Source organism: Osmia lignaria, chromosome 2 (assembly GCF_051020975.1).
Source record: "Osmia lignaria lignaria isolate PbOS001 chromosome 2, iyOsmLign1, whole genome shotgun sequence".
NCBI classification, from domain to species: Eukaryota; Metazoa; Arthropoda; class Insecta; order Hymenoptera; family Megachilidae; genus Osmia; species Osmia lignaria.
The window spans coordinates 4,132,931-4,151,195 of record NC_135033.1 but is presented as its reverse complement, the minus strand read 5'-3'; the positions used below and the strand labels follow the sequence as shown (position 1 = coordinate 4,151,195).

The following is an 18,265-nucleotide window of genomic DNA, read 5'->3' as shown; positions in this document are numbered from 1 at the left end:
TCTATATAAGAGCCAAGCTAATATTTACTCTGGTGTACATAACTGGATTGTTTTTAACATACTCAGTGTAAAACAGACTCGGCTACAATAATGTTTATTAATGCATTTACTGTTATTTTTTATACAAATTAGTTGTCTATATTTTATATAATATTTGTGCTCTAATCTTTTGCAATACAAAACAATAATAATTTATTACAGTAAAGAAATAAAATTGCGTTAACATAAATATACTTAAATTGATAACAAATTTTAATCAGAGACTTTATTTGATGTTCTGCAAAATGGACAATACCCATGTCGTAATAAAGCCAATTCATAATCATCTAAATGAAACAGCTGAAAGAAATAATACAAAATTATTAGGCAAATCACATGAATTTGACCAAATCATAACAGAAATTGGTTCAAATACAATGTTAAGTTAGATGGCAAAATAATCCTATACACCTTTAAACAAGACTTGCAGAAAGTAATTTGTAGATCAGGTAACAAATTTTTGAAATATTTTGTTTTGAATGGTTTTGGCCACTTTGTAATTAATACAGTACATGGATCCATACTTCTCAAAACATTTCTCCCCACAATAATATTGGAAATGTTCAATTTTTCCTGAAATAATGAACATAATTTAGCATTGCATTTTTTATAAATAAAAAACAATTTAACATTTCCTAGAAATCAAGAGATCTTTCCCTTTTTTTATCATTTAATCGTTTAAATCACATACCTCATATTTCATTAAACGTGCAGTAAAGAGATCTACTTCAGAAGTAACAGAAAGTTGATCTTTATCTGATGTATCATTATATGAAGTTAGTGACTCATTTATTAATTTTTCTGCTTCTTCGTCTGAAATACCTTCTTCTAATTCAAATTCAACTAATGGTAAAATTTCTGCAATTTCAATATGATTTCAATTTATGATACATTACTGTTTGCATTACTTTTTGTTAAACAAATTAAAAGTGAAACTTACCAAACATTACGAAGGAATATTGAAATTTTAAACCACACTGAACACAATGTCCTTGATTACTTGAGGGCAACAAAGGGTTAAAAGTTGAACATTTATAGCAAAGAGGCAAAAGATCTTCGGGATCTTTATAAGCAGAGGCTCGAGACATTAAATTCAAAACTTCTAACTGGCTAAGTTGATTCGTTGGAATTTTTGTTTTGCGTAGCTTTTCGAACAGCTGCATTGTTAATTTATTAGCACCAAGAAAGGATGCTTGTTTCAATAAAGTATATAGTATAGTAAATCTCGAAACCCCTTCTATTTGAATGTTTTCAGTTTTTGTTAAAAGAAATCGTGAAATGTTAAAAAGTGCTTCTGGCATTAATGATGTAAATGGTTCTTCCTAAAAATAAATCATTGCTATTAATATTTTTTAATTTTCAATAATATAATAGTACTGATATTGTTAAAGTTGTGTTAGGTATATTTACTTTTTACTTACAACATATTTATGTATTTCATAATAAGCATAATAAATTTCAGCTTTCTCATGATACTGAAGAAACATACTTCGCAATTCCTCAACATTTTTATTGAGGTTTAAACTGATTTGAGAAAGAAGCCAGTAAAAGTAAGAAGCATCGCGAAATCTTTCTTCAGTTACTGCATTCTTTGCTAACATTGTTAAGACTGTTATGGATTCATCTGATTGGCCAGCTATCTGAAATGCTAAGAAACTATGTGAATAATAATTTTAATATTATGTGTGTACTAATGTGTGTATTTTTCACAAACATAATATAAATAAATTATGACTTTTATATATATTCAGCAAAAAAATGTTTCTTAGTATTCACCTTCCTGAGCTTCAGAAAAATGACCAGTTTCCGTTAACCATCTAGCGTATGGTCCATAAATTCTAGCTTTTAATTTAGGATTTCTTTCAGCTAATTCAAATGCCTCTGGCCAGGCTTGAGCTTCCACTAAAACATCCGCTACATCAGGATCATCTCCCAAACGACTAAAAATTTCAGCTGCACCATGTGTTGCACCCAAATTTTTTAACTTTTTAGCAATCACTGTTAGATTATCTCTATCCAATTTATCAAGTTGTCTGCCTACTTTAATTAACATATCGATCCAGCCATATTCTGCAATTATGTTAATCGCGCGATCTATATCCCCCGCTGAAAGAAACATTTCTGCTGCAGCACGAGGTTCCCCAAGACTTTTTGCCCATTCTGCTCTTCTACGGAGTAGGATTGTACGGTCCTGAATAAATTCGAAGAAAATTTTCACTTCTGATTCATTTTTCACTTCAACGGAATATAAATAATCCTTACTTAAAGACATAAAATTAAATAAAAAATGTTTAGCCACTTACCTGGTTATTTCCATTAACAATAAATTCTTGCGCAATATCAAACATCCGTAGATCAGAATACATAGTTAATGCATATTGTTGCAAACCAGCTTTTTGGAAAAGTTTTGCAGCATCCTTTAACTTTCCCATAGCAGCCGCAGCAGTAGCCATGCATGCTTCTTTTCCCCATTCTCCGGATTTCAGTTTCTCTTCCACTTCAGACAGAACTTCTATATATTTTAGATTTTTTATTCTGGCAAAAGCAGCATATGCTATATTCAATTCCAAGTTTTCCAAAGCAGCAGTGCCTAGGGAAAACCAGTCAGAATCCGCCACTCCAAGACATGCGATGTTATAAGCATGAGAAAAGAGACCGATGTCTAAATACTGATACATAAACAGCGATAACGGCACCTATATACATTTTAATTATTTATATACATTGTTTAAGATATGATAAACATGTATGCACAATAATGTTCAAAAAATTCAATATTACCTCCATTGTAACAATAGAAGAACCATTTAAACAATATACTTTTGATCCATTATGACCAACAACAAATCCAGAAAATTTTTGTCTATATTCCGTAAATGTTCCAACTTTAATTGTTAAATACTCTCCACTAGAGAAACACATTATATCTTCAAAAGTACTGTTGAATGCTACACTGTTTACAGTTTGAAATTCTTGGAGTTTCTCTTCTGTATACAAATCAAACACAGAAAGAATTCCATGATCACCAACAACTGCAAGCTTTTCCTTTAATGAACTAATATCAAGGCACCTTACAGAACTTTCTATTTTTGCTATATACGCTGGAAATGGGTTATCCAAATATATTTTCACTATGTAACCTGTGTTTAAACCTAAATAAAAATTATTTAAAGAAATTAGTTTAAGCCTTAATTTTTTTAACTGGTTTTTAATTTCTATACCAACCTGCAATAAGGCATTCTTGTCCAGCTGGTCCACCGACAACTTTTATATAAGTTATTAGTCCGTCAAGTATCCATTCTCTTCCTATAATTCCATTAAATGATAAACTTTGTAATCTCTTCTCAGTACATAGAACTAAATTATTTGCTGCGACCACAAGTAAATTACAGTTCAATGCTTGATTTAATTTTTCACGTATACGATAGTGCATTCCATCGTTAGAATTTGATGGTTCGTATATTATCACACGTTCGGATAACTGAACTGCTAATCTATTTTTATATACTGCAATACGATAAATCTAAAAATAAAATATAAGTTTTACAGATATAAACTGATCAAGCTAAGCATAGTATTAATACACGAAATTAAAATGATACTCAATTTGATATAGTGTAATTTTTCGTACCAAATCTTTACATTTGATTCTGACTTTTTGGCTAGTAATTAAATTTTGAATTATTACATCAGTCATATTTTCTCTATATGCATACCGATCTCCATATAATCCATGTATAACATCCCATGATAACTGTAAATATGTTATTGTACCATCTTGACAACCAAGTGCCTAAATACATAAATGGAAAATAGTTAAGCGAATAAGTATAGCATGATATTAGGTGATATTGTATAACAAAATAAGAAATTATCAAATAGACAATGACACTAAATGAAACAAATTCTTACAATATGTGTAGATGATGGATGTACAGCACAACTCCAAACCCAAGAAGAAAATGTATTACCAATATTGATTAACTTGATTCCATCATATGTCATTAATACACATTGCTTATTACTTCCAGAAATTAAAATGTATTGATCTCCTGCAAAGTTACACATTTTAAGAGGAATAAAATTTAATAATCTATCTTTCCCAACTTGTTTTCCTGACATTGAATAAAAGGATATAGTTCCGTTCCATTCTGCGATACAAAGGACATCATTTGGATCCTCCCTGTAAACAATACACAAATTTATTAAAGGTATTATTATGAATTTTACATAAACTCTAATCACGTTTCATTACCACTGATGATTCCACAATAAACTCCAAATAGGTACTCCATTTTGTCTTTCAATACGTATCTGTTCTTCTCCATTCTGAAACATTCAAATAAGTTTGATAAATAATTTTTGTAGAACTTTATTTTTTAGAAGCTTGAAACATAAGAAACAAACTTTATTTCTAATAGAAACATAGCCAGTTGTCAGTCCAATGGCTAGGTATTGACCATCGCTTGTCCAAGCACAACAATTGACCCTTCCTCTCGACTTATGCTTTACAATTGCTTTCTGTTCTGGGGACCAAAATGCTATATCTGATAGAGAACAGCTCAAGAGCTGATGTGACACTGGATTAAATTGCATAGCTTGAACAGCTTCATTGTGTCTAAAAATGTGAAATATTTTTTTATGTTTCTAGATAATGATATAGAATAATTAATCCAAGAAACCTTGAAAAATTATATTTAAGAATTACTAGGTAGGTATAATTTTATTAAATGTAACTTACGAATATTTCAGTATACCCTCTAATCTTGATGTCCAAATTATAACACTTTTATCTGCACTTCCTGATGCAAATTTTTTACCATCTCTTGCATAACACACACAGTAAACTACATCTTTATGCCCTATAAAATACATCATAAATATACTTTATACATTAGTAGATTATAATACAAATTACCTTTTAACGGTTGAATCAAAGCACCTTCACTAGTTTCATAAACAAGAACTTGCTGCCCAGCAGCAATAACTAATTGAGTCCCGTCTGGATTAAAGCATAAATCATATATACTGCAATAACATTTGCGTTATTAATAGTTTTTATTGGTTGAAAAATAAAAGTATTTATATACATAGAAATATAATATTTGTAAACTTATTCTCAATGTCAATAATTTTTTAATTACATTATCATATTACTGAAAACATTATTTCCATAATTACCATCGTTCTGATTTATCTTGAACTTTATCAACCCAAGTTGGAGAAATCTTCATCATTTACTTTTTTATAAGATAATTTTTTGATACAATTTTAAGATGCCATCCCTAACATTTTCGCATAGACGTTTGTTTTGACGGTTTCCACGGAAACTGATTAATATGGCGGTGATTGCGGTGAAGCCATGCCATGTTGAAGCAAATAACACACTAATACACTTTCTAATAATTCTACACACACATAAATAAAGCTCAAAAACGCCAATAAATGAGGAATATTGGTTAAATATTTTCATTTTTTAACGAGAAGAATGTAAAAAACAAATTTCTTTTTATAATTAGATTAAAAACTTAATTCCACAAGTAATTTATTTGGTATTTAGTATGTATATATCTATAGTTAGGTAAGCATAACAATTATGTTGGAAATAGATATATAAAGAATAATCATGGTAAAAATTTTATTTAAATGTATTAAGTATGTATAATGTTATTTGAACATAAAATGTTCCAAAATAGTAGCCAAATAGGAAGCATTATAGAAATTGTTACATTGTAAAACCAATTTCCATAAATCATTGAATCCATAATACTGTAAACAAATGCTTGCTTTGTAGCACGATATCCACGGAATAAAATTGAGAGGAAAGGATCAGTAGAAAAATGTACATATGTATAACACATTATGATTAAAGTTGTGATCATAAATGGATGTAGTAGAATCCAAAGAAAGGATATCACTTTGCGGAATCTGGAACATAGTTTTATTAAAAATTTTAGTAATATTTATTAAATATTCAAGTACGTCGTATAACTAGTTAATTTCTTAAAATATACTTACTTGTTAGTTGAATGATTTTTTGGTGTTATTGGTAGAATTACAGGTACATAAACTACCGCAGCAAGAAGGGCCAGAGAAAAATTATGCATTGCTATACACATCAACATAGTGGCCAACTCTACTAACGCAATTACACAAACTAAAGCTGCGTTTTTATACTTCATTTGCCTAAAAATAATAAAAATTTATGTACAATATGTATTTCATGGTATCATTGTTGTTAATGAACGAATACTCTAAATTACCTTTTCGAATAGAATGGCCATATTAATGTTAAAATAGTTATTGCCATAAAACTGAAATATATAGAATCTTCTGTTCGTAAATTCCACAGTTTTCTACCAAAATATGTAACTGCACTAGGAGATGTCGCAATTACAACTCCACAAATATGTGCCCATAATATTTCTGAAGTAATAGCTCCGATATCAAATCCATCTATCTATAAAATATATTCTATAAACATTTTATTAATTGTAATTTTTTGAATTGAAAGCATTATAATGAACCATAATGTACGTAGCATTCTTATAAATACGATTATAACGACAAACCTTTAATTGCTTAACAGTGCTTTCCTTATTTTCCTTAGAAGTGAATATTTGAAGCTTTTGCCACATAGCAAATGCTTTTATAAATACTGCAGCAATAATCAGGACTAAAGACCTTATGTAAAGTCCTAAAATGTTTTTAGATATAAACGGTAAAATAAATTATCGAAAAAAAAAAAAGTAAAACAAGTATTCACATTTAAATATACTATATCTTTACTCACCAATAGAAATATAAGTATCAGTTGATGGAAGTAAATAAAAAAAATAAGACTGATGAAAACGTTCCAATAAATTATTTAAAGATCGAACTATACTTTCAACAATACGACCCACTTGATAAAAATTTCTTTCAGAATTTTGTTGTCCAGGCTTTTCAAAACCTTCCAAAGTAATTGCTTCAATACCAAATCTATATATTATAAACGTATAAATATTACATTACAAAAAAAGAGGTCTGTGATAATGTTATTTAAAAAAATTTTGCTTAAATTATAATAATCCAGTCTTTTTGAGGAACATTTTTGATAATTGAGAAAATTAACACCTTGTTGCTATAATTTTTTGAATACCTGTGAAAGAGTCCATGATTTCCCGTGGGGATACCAGTAGCTTGAGTACTAATCATCATAAGAAGTGTATTAAAATGATACCACCAATTTTTAATTTTGTTTTTGTATTTAACATCAAAACGCCTTTGAACTGACTGCCTGATTCCTTCTTTTGCTATCATATTTTGTGCTAAATTGAAAAGGTCCAAATTGGGTAATTGTCCATTTAATCCTTCAACCTAGATAATAATTAATTTCAATCCTGTGAAACGGAATAGTCAATCACCAAACTATATTAAATTATAATAAAAAATATACTTTAACGTCGATAGATGAAATCTTCATTGAATGTAATTCTAAATTAATGGCAGCTTGAATAGAACCAGCACGACCAGAGAGATCCCCAGCCATAAGTACACCTTTGCTACCACTAGTAACCCCATGATACGCATCTAACCATGCTTGTATACCTAATTGTTCATGCTCTGTTATTAGAAATATAATATCTTTTGCCCAATATTTCTGTTCTAAAACAGCAAAAAAAAACAAATTTATGGGATGATTTACTAATTATAGATAAGCAATTAGACATACCTTTCGTTTAGATACTCACTTCTACAAAATTTAGCAAATGCAAGAAGAAGAGCAACAGAAGGTGCTGTATCCAAATAAATACTATTAATCGACCTAAAAGGAACACTAACCACAACAGCTTCTGTACTGGCTGCTCTTGGAGCTCTTATAATTCCATATATATTTTGCCCTGTAAACTAGAAAAGTTATCTTTAGTCAATCTTTATACGTATGTATGTACACATACATATGTATTATTTTAATATTTTCATTAGTTACATGTCAAATAACAATTACGATATTCATATCAATATCAATATCAAATACTAAGGAATACTTTTAAGGGATTGTAATAACAACAAAGAATACTTATTTTTTATTCACCTGTTGTTCTTGAAAGGGATATATTAACGAAAAATTATGTATAAAAACATCCAAATGAAGTTGATTTAATTTTGCAGCTATCCAAGCATACGGCATTGTATCAGGATAATGTTTCATTTCATGAACTAATTCCAAATAATATTGTTTCGCAGTTTGTTCCAAGTTACTCTCTTTTGTAACTAATCCTGGTAATAAAGCATTTTCAGAAAAATAAGTATCTGAAATATTCAAGTATTATTTAAAAAGTATATTTTAATTTTATTGATTTAAATTGAACATTTGATTGAATACTCACTATCATTAAATGCAGGTAAGGCAAGAAGTAATATCCAAACAACTCCACTTACATAAAGAAAAAAACAAAGTGATCGTTGCCATTTTAATAAGAATTTTATTATTTTCCCCGATCCTGCCCTCGGATCTGTCAACAAACCCATTTTCAGTTTTGCAATGTTAACAGGAATCGAAATTTGTGTGTTTTCAATCGTGTGTAGTGTGTAGGTGTGTAGTACAAGTAGTTTATAGGCCGGCAAAGCCAGTAACAAAAGACACAAAAAGACTGGACACGTCTTTGGTTTTGTTGCGTGCGCCGTTCCAGATTATAGGGATTTTGGAAAGTGAGTAAGGTGCCCGTGGAGCGCTGAAGCGCTCTGCTCGCGGCGCGGTCTTTAATAAAACAAATACTTTGCGTTTAACAAAAATGAAGTTTTATATTACGTTATTCTTTAGATTTTATCTTTTCCAGAAAAATGTATCAAGTAGGGTTGAAGCTCTGAATCGTTCTGAGCTTGGCGGTAAAGATCTTCAATCGATGTTGGCTATCATCCCCTCCTCGCTATTGTACTGTTTAATGCAATACATACATACAGTAATGCTTCGAAATAAGCAAGTGGTCTCTGCTTCGAAATAAGCAAGTCGCTATCCCCTCTTCTTTGTTTGAAGTCGCCCGCAAAGTGAGAGGTACGAGAAACGAGTGAGAGGTCCATCAAAGCGCGAAGCCGATGTTTAGGGTAATAAATTTCACGCTCGACTGAGCAGTGACATCGGTTAGTAGAAGAAGGATGGAATATATATAATGCTTTCTCAGTCTGGTATATTTGCTTCGAAATAAAGCATAGTGCGAGAATGAGAGGGCATGTTATATTCTATCCTTGTCCAAAAAATAACATCGCTGCTCGACCGATCACTTTATGATTTGCCGCTACCTCGGATCTCTCACTCGTTTCTCGCGTTTTCTATCGTCCCGTTTCAAGAACAAAGTCAAGCCGAATAGGTACCTGCTTCGAAATAAGCAACTGTTCGGTCCCGAGCCACTTGCTTATTTCGAAGCATTACTGTATATTCAATACTTAAATTCTTTGAATTACTACTCTATGTTTAAATAACATCAAAATATATATTTCAAACAACTGTAACATAGTATGTTTATTATAAGAATTAAGAATATAATAAATGCATCATTCAATTTTATAATTAATACGTATTATGAGAAGCGTGTTTCTCAATAATAATATACAAATTCTTGGTACATATATTTTTTAAAATAATTACCTTTGGTATTGATTTACAAAACATCACTGAAAGTAGAACGCGAAATACGAAGAAAACATTATTACATTAATAACGATTTTCAGAATTGTTTGTAAATTAAAATCACTTTGCTACATATTATCAGATTCGAATGTAAACGAAATATTTTGCGTGTCTATGAGTAAATCTTCATTTGTATTTGATTTTTCTTCTGGTTCAAATTCATCTACATCTTCTCCGTCAGTTATCATTTGCGGTCCAGTAGATTTATATTGAAACGCAGAATGCGATAAATCGACTTCAACGGGAAATAACGTTACAGCAGATAGTAAATCCCGCGTATTAGAATAATATTTTGCTAGACCAGCTGCAAATTTTTGCAATTGCCATACAACATCCTGAACATGTTTATTGTCCAATAATTCAAGTTTTACAAGTACATCTGATCTAAGTTTCGCAAACTTCGCACGTGCCTCTTGTCGACATCTTAATACTAACCGATATTCATAATTGCCAGTTTCCACTCGATAAAGAGGTTCCTGTAATGCTGCATAACTTTGTTCTTCGTCGTCCAATTCTTTTACTTTCAAACAGTAAGAAAGATATTCAAATTTTGCGTCGGCATATTTGCTGATAGTTAATCGTGTATCTGGAATAGCTTTGTGAAGATATGTGCCTAAATCGTTTAATATGGGTTTCAAAGTTTTTAGCATTGTTACTCCAAATTTTTCCATTTGTCTATGCTGTTCCCCAAATTGTCTGAAAGCTTCACTAGCTCGAGGTTGTGGTTCTCTTACTCCTATCGCAGCAAAAGCATCACCAAATACTAAAACACATAATATACTATTTAGAGAATTACGGACAATACTAATGCATCTACTTTGAGTAGTTTATAAAAATAGTTTTAAAAAAAGCTTTAATTTTCAGTAGACTTCTGAACATACCTTTGTATATTTGTATTAAATCAAAGAAAGCATGTAAAGTAGATTTAGCATGAGAAACAAGACCTCTATACAAATTTTCTGTGCGCTGTAATGCCATTAATCGTTGCACAAGCGCATCGTTACAAAGAATTGCACGCGATAATCCTAATGCATCTGCTGTTGCACTTCCCATTCCTTCAACCAATCTATGTTTCACCTAAAATTTCATTAATTTATTAGAACAATTAAAAGGTTAATTGTTCATAATTAACTATACAATTTGAACTATACAAACCTTTTTCAAGGCTATATCAAGCGTACGACCTTGCCTTGGATCAGCATGTAATTTATTGTAATTAATACTAACTTGAGAATCACAAGATTGTATCATCTTTGCAACCTCTACTTTTGTCTTTCCTCTAACCGATGTACCATTCACTGCTACAAGTTCATCTCCTGATTGCAGAGTACCGTCTATTGCTGCAGGTGTATTATCAAAAATTTGTACAATATATAAACATGGACATAACGGTGCTCCCCCTCCGATACTTATGCCTATAAGATTACTGCCATCCTTTTGTATTACAACATTGCCAGAAGTTATGGTCATACCCCTGTATAAAATGATACAATAAAAAGTGTGTAATATTTATATTTATATTTACGTTTATATTAAAACTGTAAATATTCAAAATTATTAAATAAAATTTAATAACAGCTAATGAAACTGAAAGCTAATACATAAAAAATTACTATGCAGTGCACATAAATATGACAAATAATTTACATAACACAGAACATAGAATGATTTCAACAGTTCATGCTTCAAATATTTTACCAAGTAAATAAAAATGAATAAGTAACGATATAAGAATTTAAATACACCTTTATTATTAAATAAATATTTAGGAAATTCTTACCTGAGTGTTCTGATAATAATTAAATACTTATTGATATTATAATAAAAAATATTAAATCATATTATTAGTTTATATAAAATATTATAAGTAAACTAAACATCAATTACTATAGTATAGTAAATAATTATAGCAACAAGCATATTATTATCACAACTTACATTGTGCTGTTGAGTGGTTGATGAAGAGACTGATCTTGCTTGACCAGTTCTACATCAGGTCTATATTCCGCAATGATTAAAAAAAAAAAGAAAAAAGAAAAAGTATGAAATTTATAAGGTTTTAAAAATGTAAAATATAAAGAAGAAAAATTTTTAGTGATAAGTAAAAGAGTAAAATAACAGTGCGTACATGCGATCTTCCATCATGAGAAACTGATGCGGTTGTACATTAGCCAATGACACAGTGGTTAATGGAACAAAACAATTTTCTTTGGGTTCTTCATTAAATTCTTTTAAATCAATGTTATCTATAGATATTACCATTTCTTCCTTCAAACTATTCCATTACACCGTGACATACAGACATGCATGTTACAAGGAAAAAAAACAAGCACATTTAAACTGAAGTATAACAAATATTGTGTATTAAATAAGCAGGTTTATGAAACCAACATCTTATCTTCTTCGAAGAAGAAATCATCGTCATAATCCATGCTTGCAATCTGTAATGTTAATAAGGATTGTGTTAACGATTTACACATCGATTGTATCAATATATTATTGAAATTCTCTCAACAGATTTTTTTAATTGAATCTGATCCATTATATTAATGAACAAAACATTCCTTTATGAGAAATTTTAACACATTAAATTATGTTAAGACAAAATTAATATACCCTTTTATTATCATCTATGAGAAAAAGTTAAGGTTGCATGTCAAGGAAGAGATAAAATGATAAATATATGTGTATATAAACTTACTCCACTTCTAATAAGTGATCACAACAAATGATTACTAGTTACTGTTTTTAATTACTATTCTAACAATAAACTGAGAAAATAGATTATTCCTTGTCAATGAACAAGTTTTTCATGGCAAACTACTTATTTTATAAACAACTATGCATAAGTCAACATATATACACATACTGTATGCAGTGACTACAATATATTACAGAGAGAGGAACAGCAAAAACAGAAAGTATATATATATATAAATTATAAATATGTTTTTCTATTGGTTACTTCGAGATAGTGCTGTTACATTTGAAATACTAGGAATTAAATCTGTTAAGTTGGCAACAGAAATCTTATTTCAATTTTCTCTATTTAATGCCAACGTTACATGATGTTCCACGTTGTAGAATTGACGAATACGTTGTCAGCTTTCCACGTCGCGACATCAGTAGAAGCCGGTTCTGTTGCTCAGAAGCATTCTACTCAGGTGTTGCTTCTGAAGTCAGTGCTTGAAAACAGAATTAAAATTATTCTTCATAACAGAAAAAAAAATTAGAAAACATCAGAAAAATGAAGAAATGTTGCATTTTTTTACTGATATTCATTTCATCAGTTATTTTAACAGTGAACAAAGGTAATGCATGGTAAAAGATATTAACTAATATTTTCTTCAATTTGTAATTTACATTTCTATTGCACATAGGTATACAAAAGTAGCTAACATAATGAAACCTAATTTCCTGATTTATTTTGACTTTTAACACATTTATTTGTAGTTTTCATATGAAATATAGTTATACAACTTTTACAAAAAATATTAAATGTATTTATTTATTTTTTACATATAAATTTTACTTTTACATTACTTCAAATTATTTGTAATTTTAAAGTAAAAATAGTTGTTTTGAAATTTTATATTTTTCATTGATTAAATAAATAATTATTAATTAGTCATCAATCTTGGTATTAACTTTCATGAAATAATTATATATTATTCATATTTTTAATTTTATTATAGCCTATGCTCAAGAGGATGAAAATATAGACGATATAGTAGACATCGAAGGAGAAGATAATTCTGTAATAACAGATGAAGAACCTGAAGATGAACTAACTACTACCTCTACTGATGTTGATACAACTGTATTGTTTAATAAACCTGTTTATAATGGATTATCAACCTTAGGTATATACAAAACTTTTCTTCTATTCTGTGATACTTTATTAAAGTTTCATTTGATAGATAATATTAATAGTTTATTTACCTTTTTAGAATTACCAGCTGGAAACTTAGTTGAATTACTTGTTGGTTTTGCCAACAAAGGTGAATATGATTTCATTTTGGAATCTTTGGATGCATCTTTTCGTTATGCGATGGACTTCAACTTCTATATTCAAAATTTCTCAACTGTTGCATACAACAAAATTGTAAAGCCAAAGCACGAAGCAACTTTAGCATATTCGTTCATTCCATCAGAAAATCTTGCAGGAAGGCCTTTTGGCTTCAACATTAATTTAAATTACAGAGATGCTGTATGTAACAAATTATTTAATTTCAGAAATATGAATACCAAAAATTAATAATGATATATGATTTTTAGAATGGTATTAGCTACAGTGAAGCTGTTTACAATGAAACAGTTCAGATCATAGAATTAGACGATGGTCTTGATGGAGAAACAGTTTTCCTATATGTATTTTTAGCTGCATGTGTGATACTAACCCTTGTAGGAGGACAACAACTTCTTTCATCTCTTGGTCGTAAATCGCGTTCTTCTAGTAGTCGTAAAACACCTGTGGAAATGGGCACATCCAATCCTAACAATGTAGATTATGATTGGCTGCCAAAAGAAACATTAAATAGAATTAGTAAGTATTTTATTATATTTAAAATTAGATAAAATAACAAAAATATTTACTGATAAGTTATTCTTTACAGATAAGTCTCCCAGAACTCCCAGACAAAGTCCTAGGCAACGAAGGACTAAAAAAACAGTTGATGATTAAATCATGTTTTATTTACGTGTATGCATATGTACGCTTAAATCTAAATGTATGTATGTACATGTATGCATATATTCTTAATAAGTATATATGCAAATAAGATACATGGCTTTATAAAATAATTTTTTAGCAACAAATTTGTACATTGTCTACAATATTAAGAAGGCAGGCAGTTATCATCACTATTTACTTGACAAAATTCAAAACATATTCATTATAAAAAAAAATCGTAGAATAAATTTTGTAATTTATGTACAATTTGTGTTATGAAGTACTAAATACTATTACTATTTAGGAAGATAAATACAATCTAATAACAATTATATATGAATTTTTGATATAAATAATGTTTAAAAATTGTCATTATCGTGTATAACATTAGTGTATTTTGTATATACATATTATAATGAAATTTTCGATTACTGGTATTTATTAATGAATTATAATGTTGATAATTTTAATAATTACAACATTGAAAGCTGCACATTGAACATTAATAATTAACTACGAATATGAATGTCCATAAACACTTTACAACTTAAGGTTATAAATATATGTTTTGTAACATGTTTATAAAAGTAAATTTTTTAAAACTTTTTATATTTTCCTTTAAATATATTCTAAATATTATTAGAAAACTATTTACTACATATAGTAAGTACCTACAAAAAATTTGGTTAAGGGGAATTTTTGCATAGGAACCATATTTGTTGTTATACTTTCTAACCTAATCCACATGGTGTCGTTGTTTAGTCACTAATGGTCACTAAACAATCACACGTCATTCCGATATTCGGTTGCTTGTAATTACTTGTGTAGTGTGGTGTTGCATTAGTTAAGTTAAAGTTACAGAAATGTCTGATGTAAGAGATTGGTTTAATTCTTTACCCTTTTTCACAAGATATTGGTTATTATGTACTGCTGTTTGTACATTAGCAGGAAGATTTGGACTAGTAAGTCCACTTTCCCTGATACTTATAAAGGAGCGTTTCATAAACAACTTTGAGATTTGGCGAGCAGCAACCAGTGTTTTCTTTTATCCTCTCAATCCGGGTACAGGATTTCATTTCTTAATAAATTGTTATTTCTTATATAATTATTCGCTGAGGTTAGAACGTGGAGAATACGATGGACGGCCAGCAGATTATTGTTTCTTACTCTTATTCAATTGGATATGTTGCGTTATCATAGGAATTATTGGTGAATTTCCATATCTTATGGATCCTATGGTACTCAGTATATTGTATGTTTGGTGTCAATTAAATAAAGATGCTATCGTTAATTTCTGGTTCGGTATGTATTTTCTATGATAACATTAATGCTTTTTAATATTTAATATTTTCAATTTAAACCTTCATGTTTATGTTTCTTTAAATTAACAGGCACACAATTTAAGGCAATGTATTTACCATGGGTGTTATTTGCATTTAATCTTATTATTTCTGGAGGCGGTATGATGGAACTATTTGGTATCTTAGTTGGACATCTTTATGTATTCCTGAAGTTTAAATATCCTCAAGAACTTGGTGGGCCAGAATTACTAAATACTCCAAAATTTCTTGAATCATATTTTCCACCTCAAAGAGGCGGTTGGAGATGGATTGGAGCTACATCTACTCAGAGGCCACAAGCACCTGTTAGAAATACATTCGGTGGTCATAATTGGGGACAAGGACACGTGTTAGGACAATAATTTGTTATATGAAATGTGACATTTATGTGAGTTCTTTCCATTGTTTTCATTTGAGTAAAATTATTGAAATATAAAAAAACTATATAAAATGTATGTAACTCTATTTTTTGAATATGTTTTACAATATTTATCAATATAAATTAAGTTAATAATTTAATTAAAAATGTAAAGTAAAATTTCTTATATGATAAACTTTTGTTTGTGTAAGAATTACTGCACTTGTAATTTTATAACCAAATTTTGTAACTTAATGTATTTTATTTTTAAATAGATTAATAGTTAAAAATTTTCAGATAAATAACTTCTTTTTCTATCTTCAATTTATAAGAAAAAGTTATCGTATCCGTCTAAATGTTTTCCTTTTTTATTTAACTATTAAGTATAACTGCTGTAATTAATCTCAAAATATAGAAAAAATATTTAGGTATCTAGGTTTTAAATTTTAGTCTATTAGGTAGAAAAGAAATATGTATGTAAACATACTACAATTTTAAAACATTTTTATTTTTTGCCCCTTGTGATACATCTGAAACAATAAAAATGTAACATTTCTTAAAGTATTATACATAAGAAGTAAATGATGATTTATTATTGAGGTTTTCTCCTCAGTAGCAATATTCCTGATAGTCTATAGCAATACCATAAGGTATCACTATAGCTAATTAGGTGGATGGGATGCTAACCCCTACCAAGAGCTCAGAGCAGATACTTTCCAACACGATATCAATAATAATTTCTAATACTGTACTGAATAGAAACAGTACACAATAGTATAAGATATTGTGATGAAAAGTTTGCAAAGAGCTCTAAACCTACCATATTACTCGTCAGGAACTTGTAATTCTCCACTGTTGATATCTTCAATAAGATCCCGAGGTGGTCTGCCTTCAACTGTACATCCAACTGACTGACAGGTTCCTAATATTTCCTTAACTGTGCCACTGAGATACTTTGACATGGATCTTGGTTTCATTGTTCGAGCAACAGAAAGTATGTCATCAAATGACAAATTTCCATTGTGCTTAATATCTTTCTGTCTTCTACGGTCTCTTGGTGGTTCCTTCAGTGCTTTAATTATTAAAGAAGCAGCAGATGGAACTACTGAAATTGTGGCCTGCCGGTTTTGAATTGTTAACTGTATTGTAATCTTTAAACCCTTCCAGTCGGTCGTAGCTTTGGCAATGTCATCACCAACTTTTTTAGGAGACTATACAACGATAAAACATTAATTACACAGTATAAAAACATTTTTAACAATATGCATCAATTCAAAGAAAAATTTTTCCTCTGAACAATATGAATACACTAAGATTAAATGTAACTTACCAAACCAAGGGGACCAATTTTTGGGGCTAGAGATGAAGTCGTACCTACTTCACCTCCAATGCATCGCAAATAAACTAATAAAACACACAAATACATTAGATAAATTTGAGTATTATTTTAATACGTACAAAAAAGTTTTAAATTAAAAACATACCTTTTTTAATTTCATTAGGATCAAACTTTGGAGGCATTTTAGTAAATGTTATATAAAATTGCTAAATAGAAATGTGGATGAAATACGATTTCGAAGAAAACGTAAAAACGTGACTACCTCACGTTAAACCTTAGTTAGAAAAGGTTGGAGAGGTTATAGAGACCGGATATGTAGATCGATGTAACATTAACTATACAAATGTAACATAGTAAGGCTGCGTTCCCTTTGGGCGCTCACGCGCTGAAAACGTTTATGAGTATCACTCACAATGTTTGCTTTGGCGCTATAAGCGCTCACAGATCATCACGGATCGAGTAATGATACGAGCGTTTAATTACTTGGCGTTGCTTAAATTATACTGAAGTAATCCTAAAACTGTTTAACGCGCTACATTCAATTTTAGGCACCACATTCAATTTTCCATACAGCCTAGTTCACAATTGATTCTGCTCCATACAGCCTAGTTCACAATTGATTCTGTAGCTATGTTCACTCACACCGGCGAGGATCGCAACATTATATGTTAATCACTATTCTTATACTGTTTTTAGGAGTGAATGTGTTTTTATGGATTAGAAAAATCGATTCTTCTAAAAATTCAAAACCAAGAAGCCGATATAAAAAGCCGAGGGCAAAAACCCGATCTTAAAGAATCGATTTTGGGGAAAATCGAATACCAAAGAATCGATTCAAAAAATCGAT

At 29.7% G+C, this 18,265-nt stretch overlaps 6 protein-coding genes across 14 annotated transcripts; 2 read left to right on the top strand and 4 right to left on the bottom strand.

Annotated features, from left to right (window-relative positions):
• Positions 1-199: 199 nt before the first annotated feature.
• Positions 200-5,533, bottom strand: Oseg1 (intraflagellar transport protein Oseg1). 2 transcript variants are annotated; one of them, XM_034327981.2, is made up of 16 exons: positions 5,221-5,533; positions 4,958-5,067; positions 4,781-4,901; positions 4,447-4,657; positions 4,295-4,368; positions 3,952-4,222; positions 3,671-3,832; positions 3,265-3,562; positions 2,821-3,191; positions 2,343-2,735; positions 1,816-2,230; positions 1,461-1,687; positions 980-1,361; positions 731-897; positions 451-612; positions 200-339 (listed from the first exon to the last, which is right to left on the bottom strand). In XM_034327981.2, exons 1-16 carry the CDS (start codon positions 5,274-5,276, stop codon positions 253-255), a joined length of 3,507 nt encoding a protein of 1,168 aa, XP_034183872.1. In that variant the 5' UTR covers positions 5,277-5,533; the 3' UTR covers positions 200-252. The 2 variants fall into 2 exon arrangements, with proteins under 2 accessions (XP_034183872.1, XP_034183873.1); XM_034327982.2 differs by having other exon boundaries at positions 4,958-5,041.
• A 115-nt stretch (positions 5,534-5,648) lies between these two features.
• Positions 5,649-8,701, bottom strand: GAA1 (glycosylphosphatidylinositol anchor attachment 1). Of its 3 annotated transcripts, none has more exons than XM_034327984.2 (10): positions 8,412-8,701; positions 8,117-8,301; positions 7,773-7,929; positions 7,478-7,686; positions 7,181-7,398; positions 6,833-7,020; positions 6,612-6,736; positions 6,303-6,499; positions 6,058-6,225; positions 5,649-5,967 (listed from the first exon to the last, which is right to left on the bottom strand). In XM_034327984.2, the coding sequence occupies exons 1-10, from the start codon at positions 8,551-8,553 to the stop codon at positions 5,691-5,693; spliced, it is 1,866 nt and encodes a 621-aa protein (XP_034183875.1). In that variant the 5' UTR covers positions 8,554-8,701; the 3' UTR covers positions 5,649-5,690. The 3 variants fall into 3 exon arrangements, with proteins under 3 accessions (XP_034183875.1, XP_034183876.1, XP_034183874.1); XM_034327985.2 differs by having other exon boundaries at positions 5,650-5,967; positions 8,464-8,692; XM_034327983.2 differs by having other exon boundaries at positions 5,650-5,967; positions 8,117-8,334; positions 8,412-8,690.
• An 871-nt stretch (positions 8,702-9,572) lies between these two features.
• PICK1 (protein interacting with PRKCA 1) lies at positions 9,573-12,603 on the bottom strand. Of its 5 annotated transcripts, XM_034327988.2 has the most exons (7): positions 12,411-12,602; positions 12,101-12,150; positions 11,838-11,984; positions 11,648-11,707; positions 10,865-11,183; positions 10,591-10,786; positions 9,574-10,472 (listed from the first exon to the last, which is right to left on the bottom strand). In XM_034327988.2, exons 2-7 carry the CDS (start codon positions 12,139-12,141, stop codon positions 9,778-9,780), a joined length of 1,458 nt encoding a protein of 485 aa, XP_034183879.1. In that variant the 5' UTR covers positions 12,142-12,150; positions 12,411-12,602; the 3' UTR covers positions 9,574-9,777. The 5 variants fall into 5 exon arrangements, with proteins under 5 accessions (XP_034183881.1, XP_034183879.1, XP_034183882.1 ...); XM_034327990.2 differs by lacking the exons at positions 11,648-11,707; positions 11,838-11,984 and having other exon boundaries at positions 9,573-10,472; positions 12,411-12,603; XM_034327991.2 differs by lacking the exons at positions 11,838-11,984; positions 12,101-12,150 and having other exon boundaries at positions 12,411-12,603.
• Positions 12,604-12,794: 191 nt separating this feature from the next.
• On the top strand, positions 12,795-14,665 carry l(1)G0320 (signal sequence receptor subunit 1 l(1)G0320). Of its 2 annotated transcripts, XM_034327997.2 has the most exons (6): positions 12,795-13,020; positions 13,405-13,572; positions 13,660-13,919; positions 13,988-14,255; positions 14,326-14,439; positions 14,521-14,665. In XM_034327997.2, the coding sequence occupies exons 1-5, from the start codon at positions 12,957-12,959 to the stop codon at positions 14,391-14,393; spliced, it is 828 nt and encodes a 275-aa protein (XP_034183888.2). In that variant the 5' UTR covers positions 12,795-12,956; the 3' UTR covers positions 14,394-14,439; positions 14,521-14,665. The 2 variants fall into 2 exon arrangements, with proteins under 2 accessions (XP_034183888.2, XP_034183887.2); XM_034327996.2 differs by having other exon boundaries at positions 14,326-14,619.
• A 451-nt stretch (positions 14,666-15,116) lies between these two features.
• Positions 15,117-16,214, top strand: Der-1 (derlin 1). Its single transcript, XM_034327998.2, has 2 exons — positions 15,117-15,683; positions 15,773-16,214. Exons 1-2 carry the CDS (start codon positions 15,245-15,247, stop codon positions 16,081-16,083), a joined length of 750 nt encoding a protein of 249 aa, XP_034183889.1. The 5' UTR covers positions 15,117-15,244; the 3' UTR covers positions 16,084-16,214.
• Positions 16,215-16,566: 352 nt separating this feature from the next.
• RpL12 (ribosomal protein L12) lies at positions 16,567-17,751 on the bottom strand. Its single transcript, XM_034327999.2, has 4 exons — positions 17,564-17,751; positions 17,410-17,483; positions 16,900-17,290; positions 16,567-16,609 (listed from the first exon to the last, which is right to left on the bottom strand). Exons 1-3 carry the CDS (start codon positions 17,598-17,600, stop codon positions 16,904-16,906), a joined length of 498 nt encoding a protein of 165 aa, XP_034183890.1. The 5' UTR covers positions 17,601-17,751; the 3' UTR covers positions 16,567-16,609; positions 16,900-16,903.
• Positions 17,752-18,265: the final 514 nt, after the last annotated feature.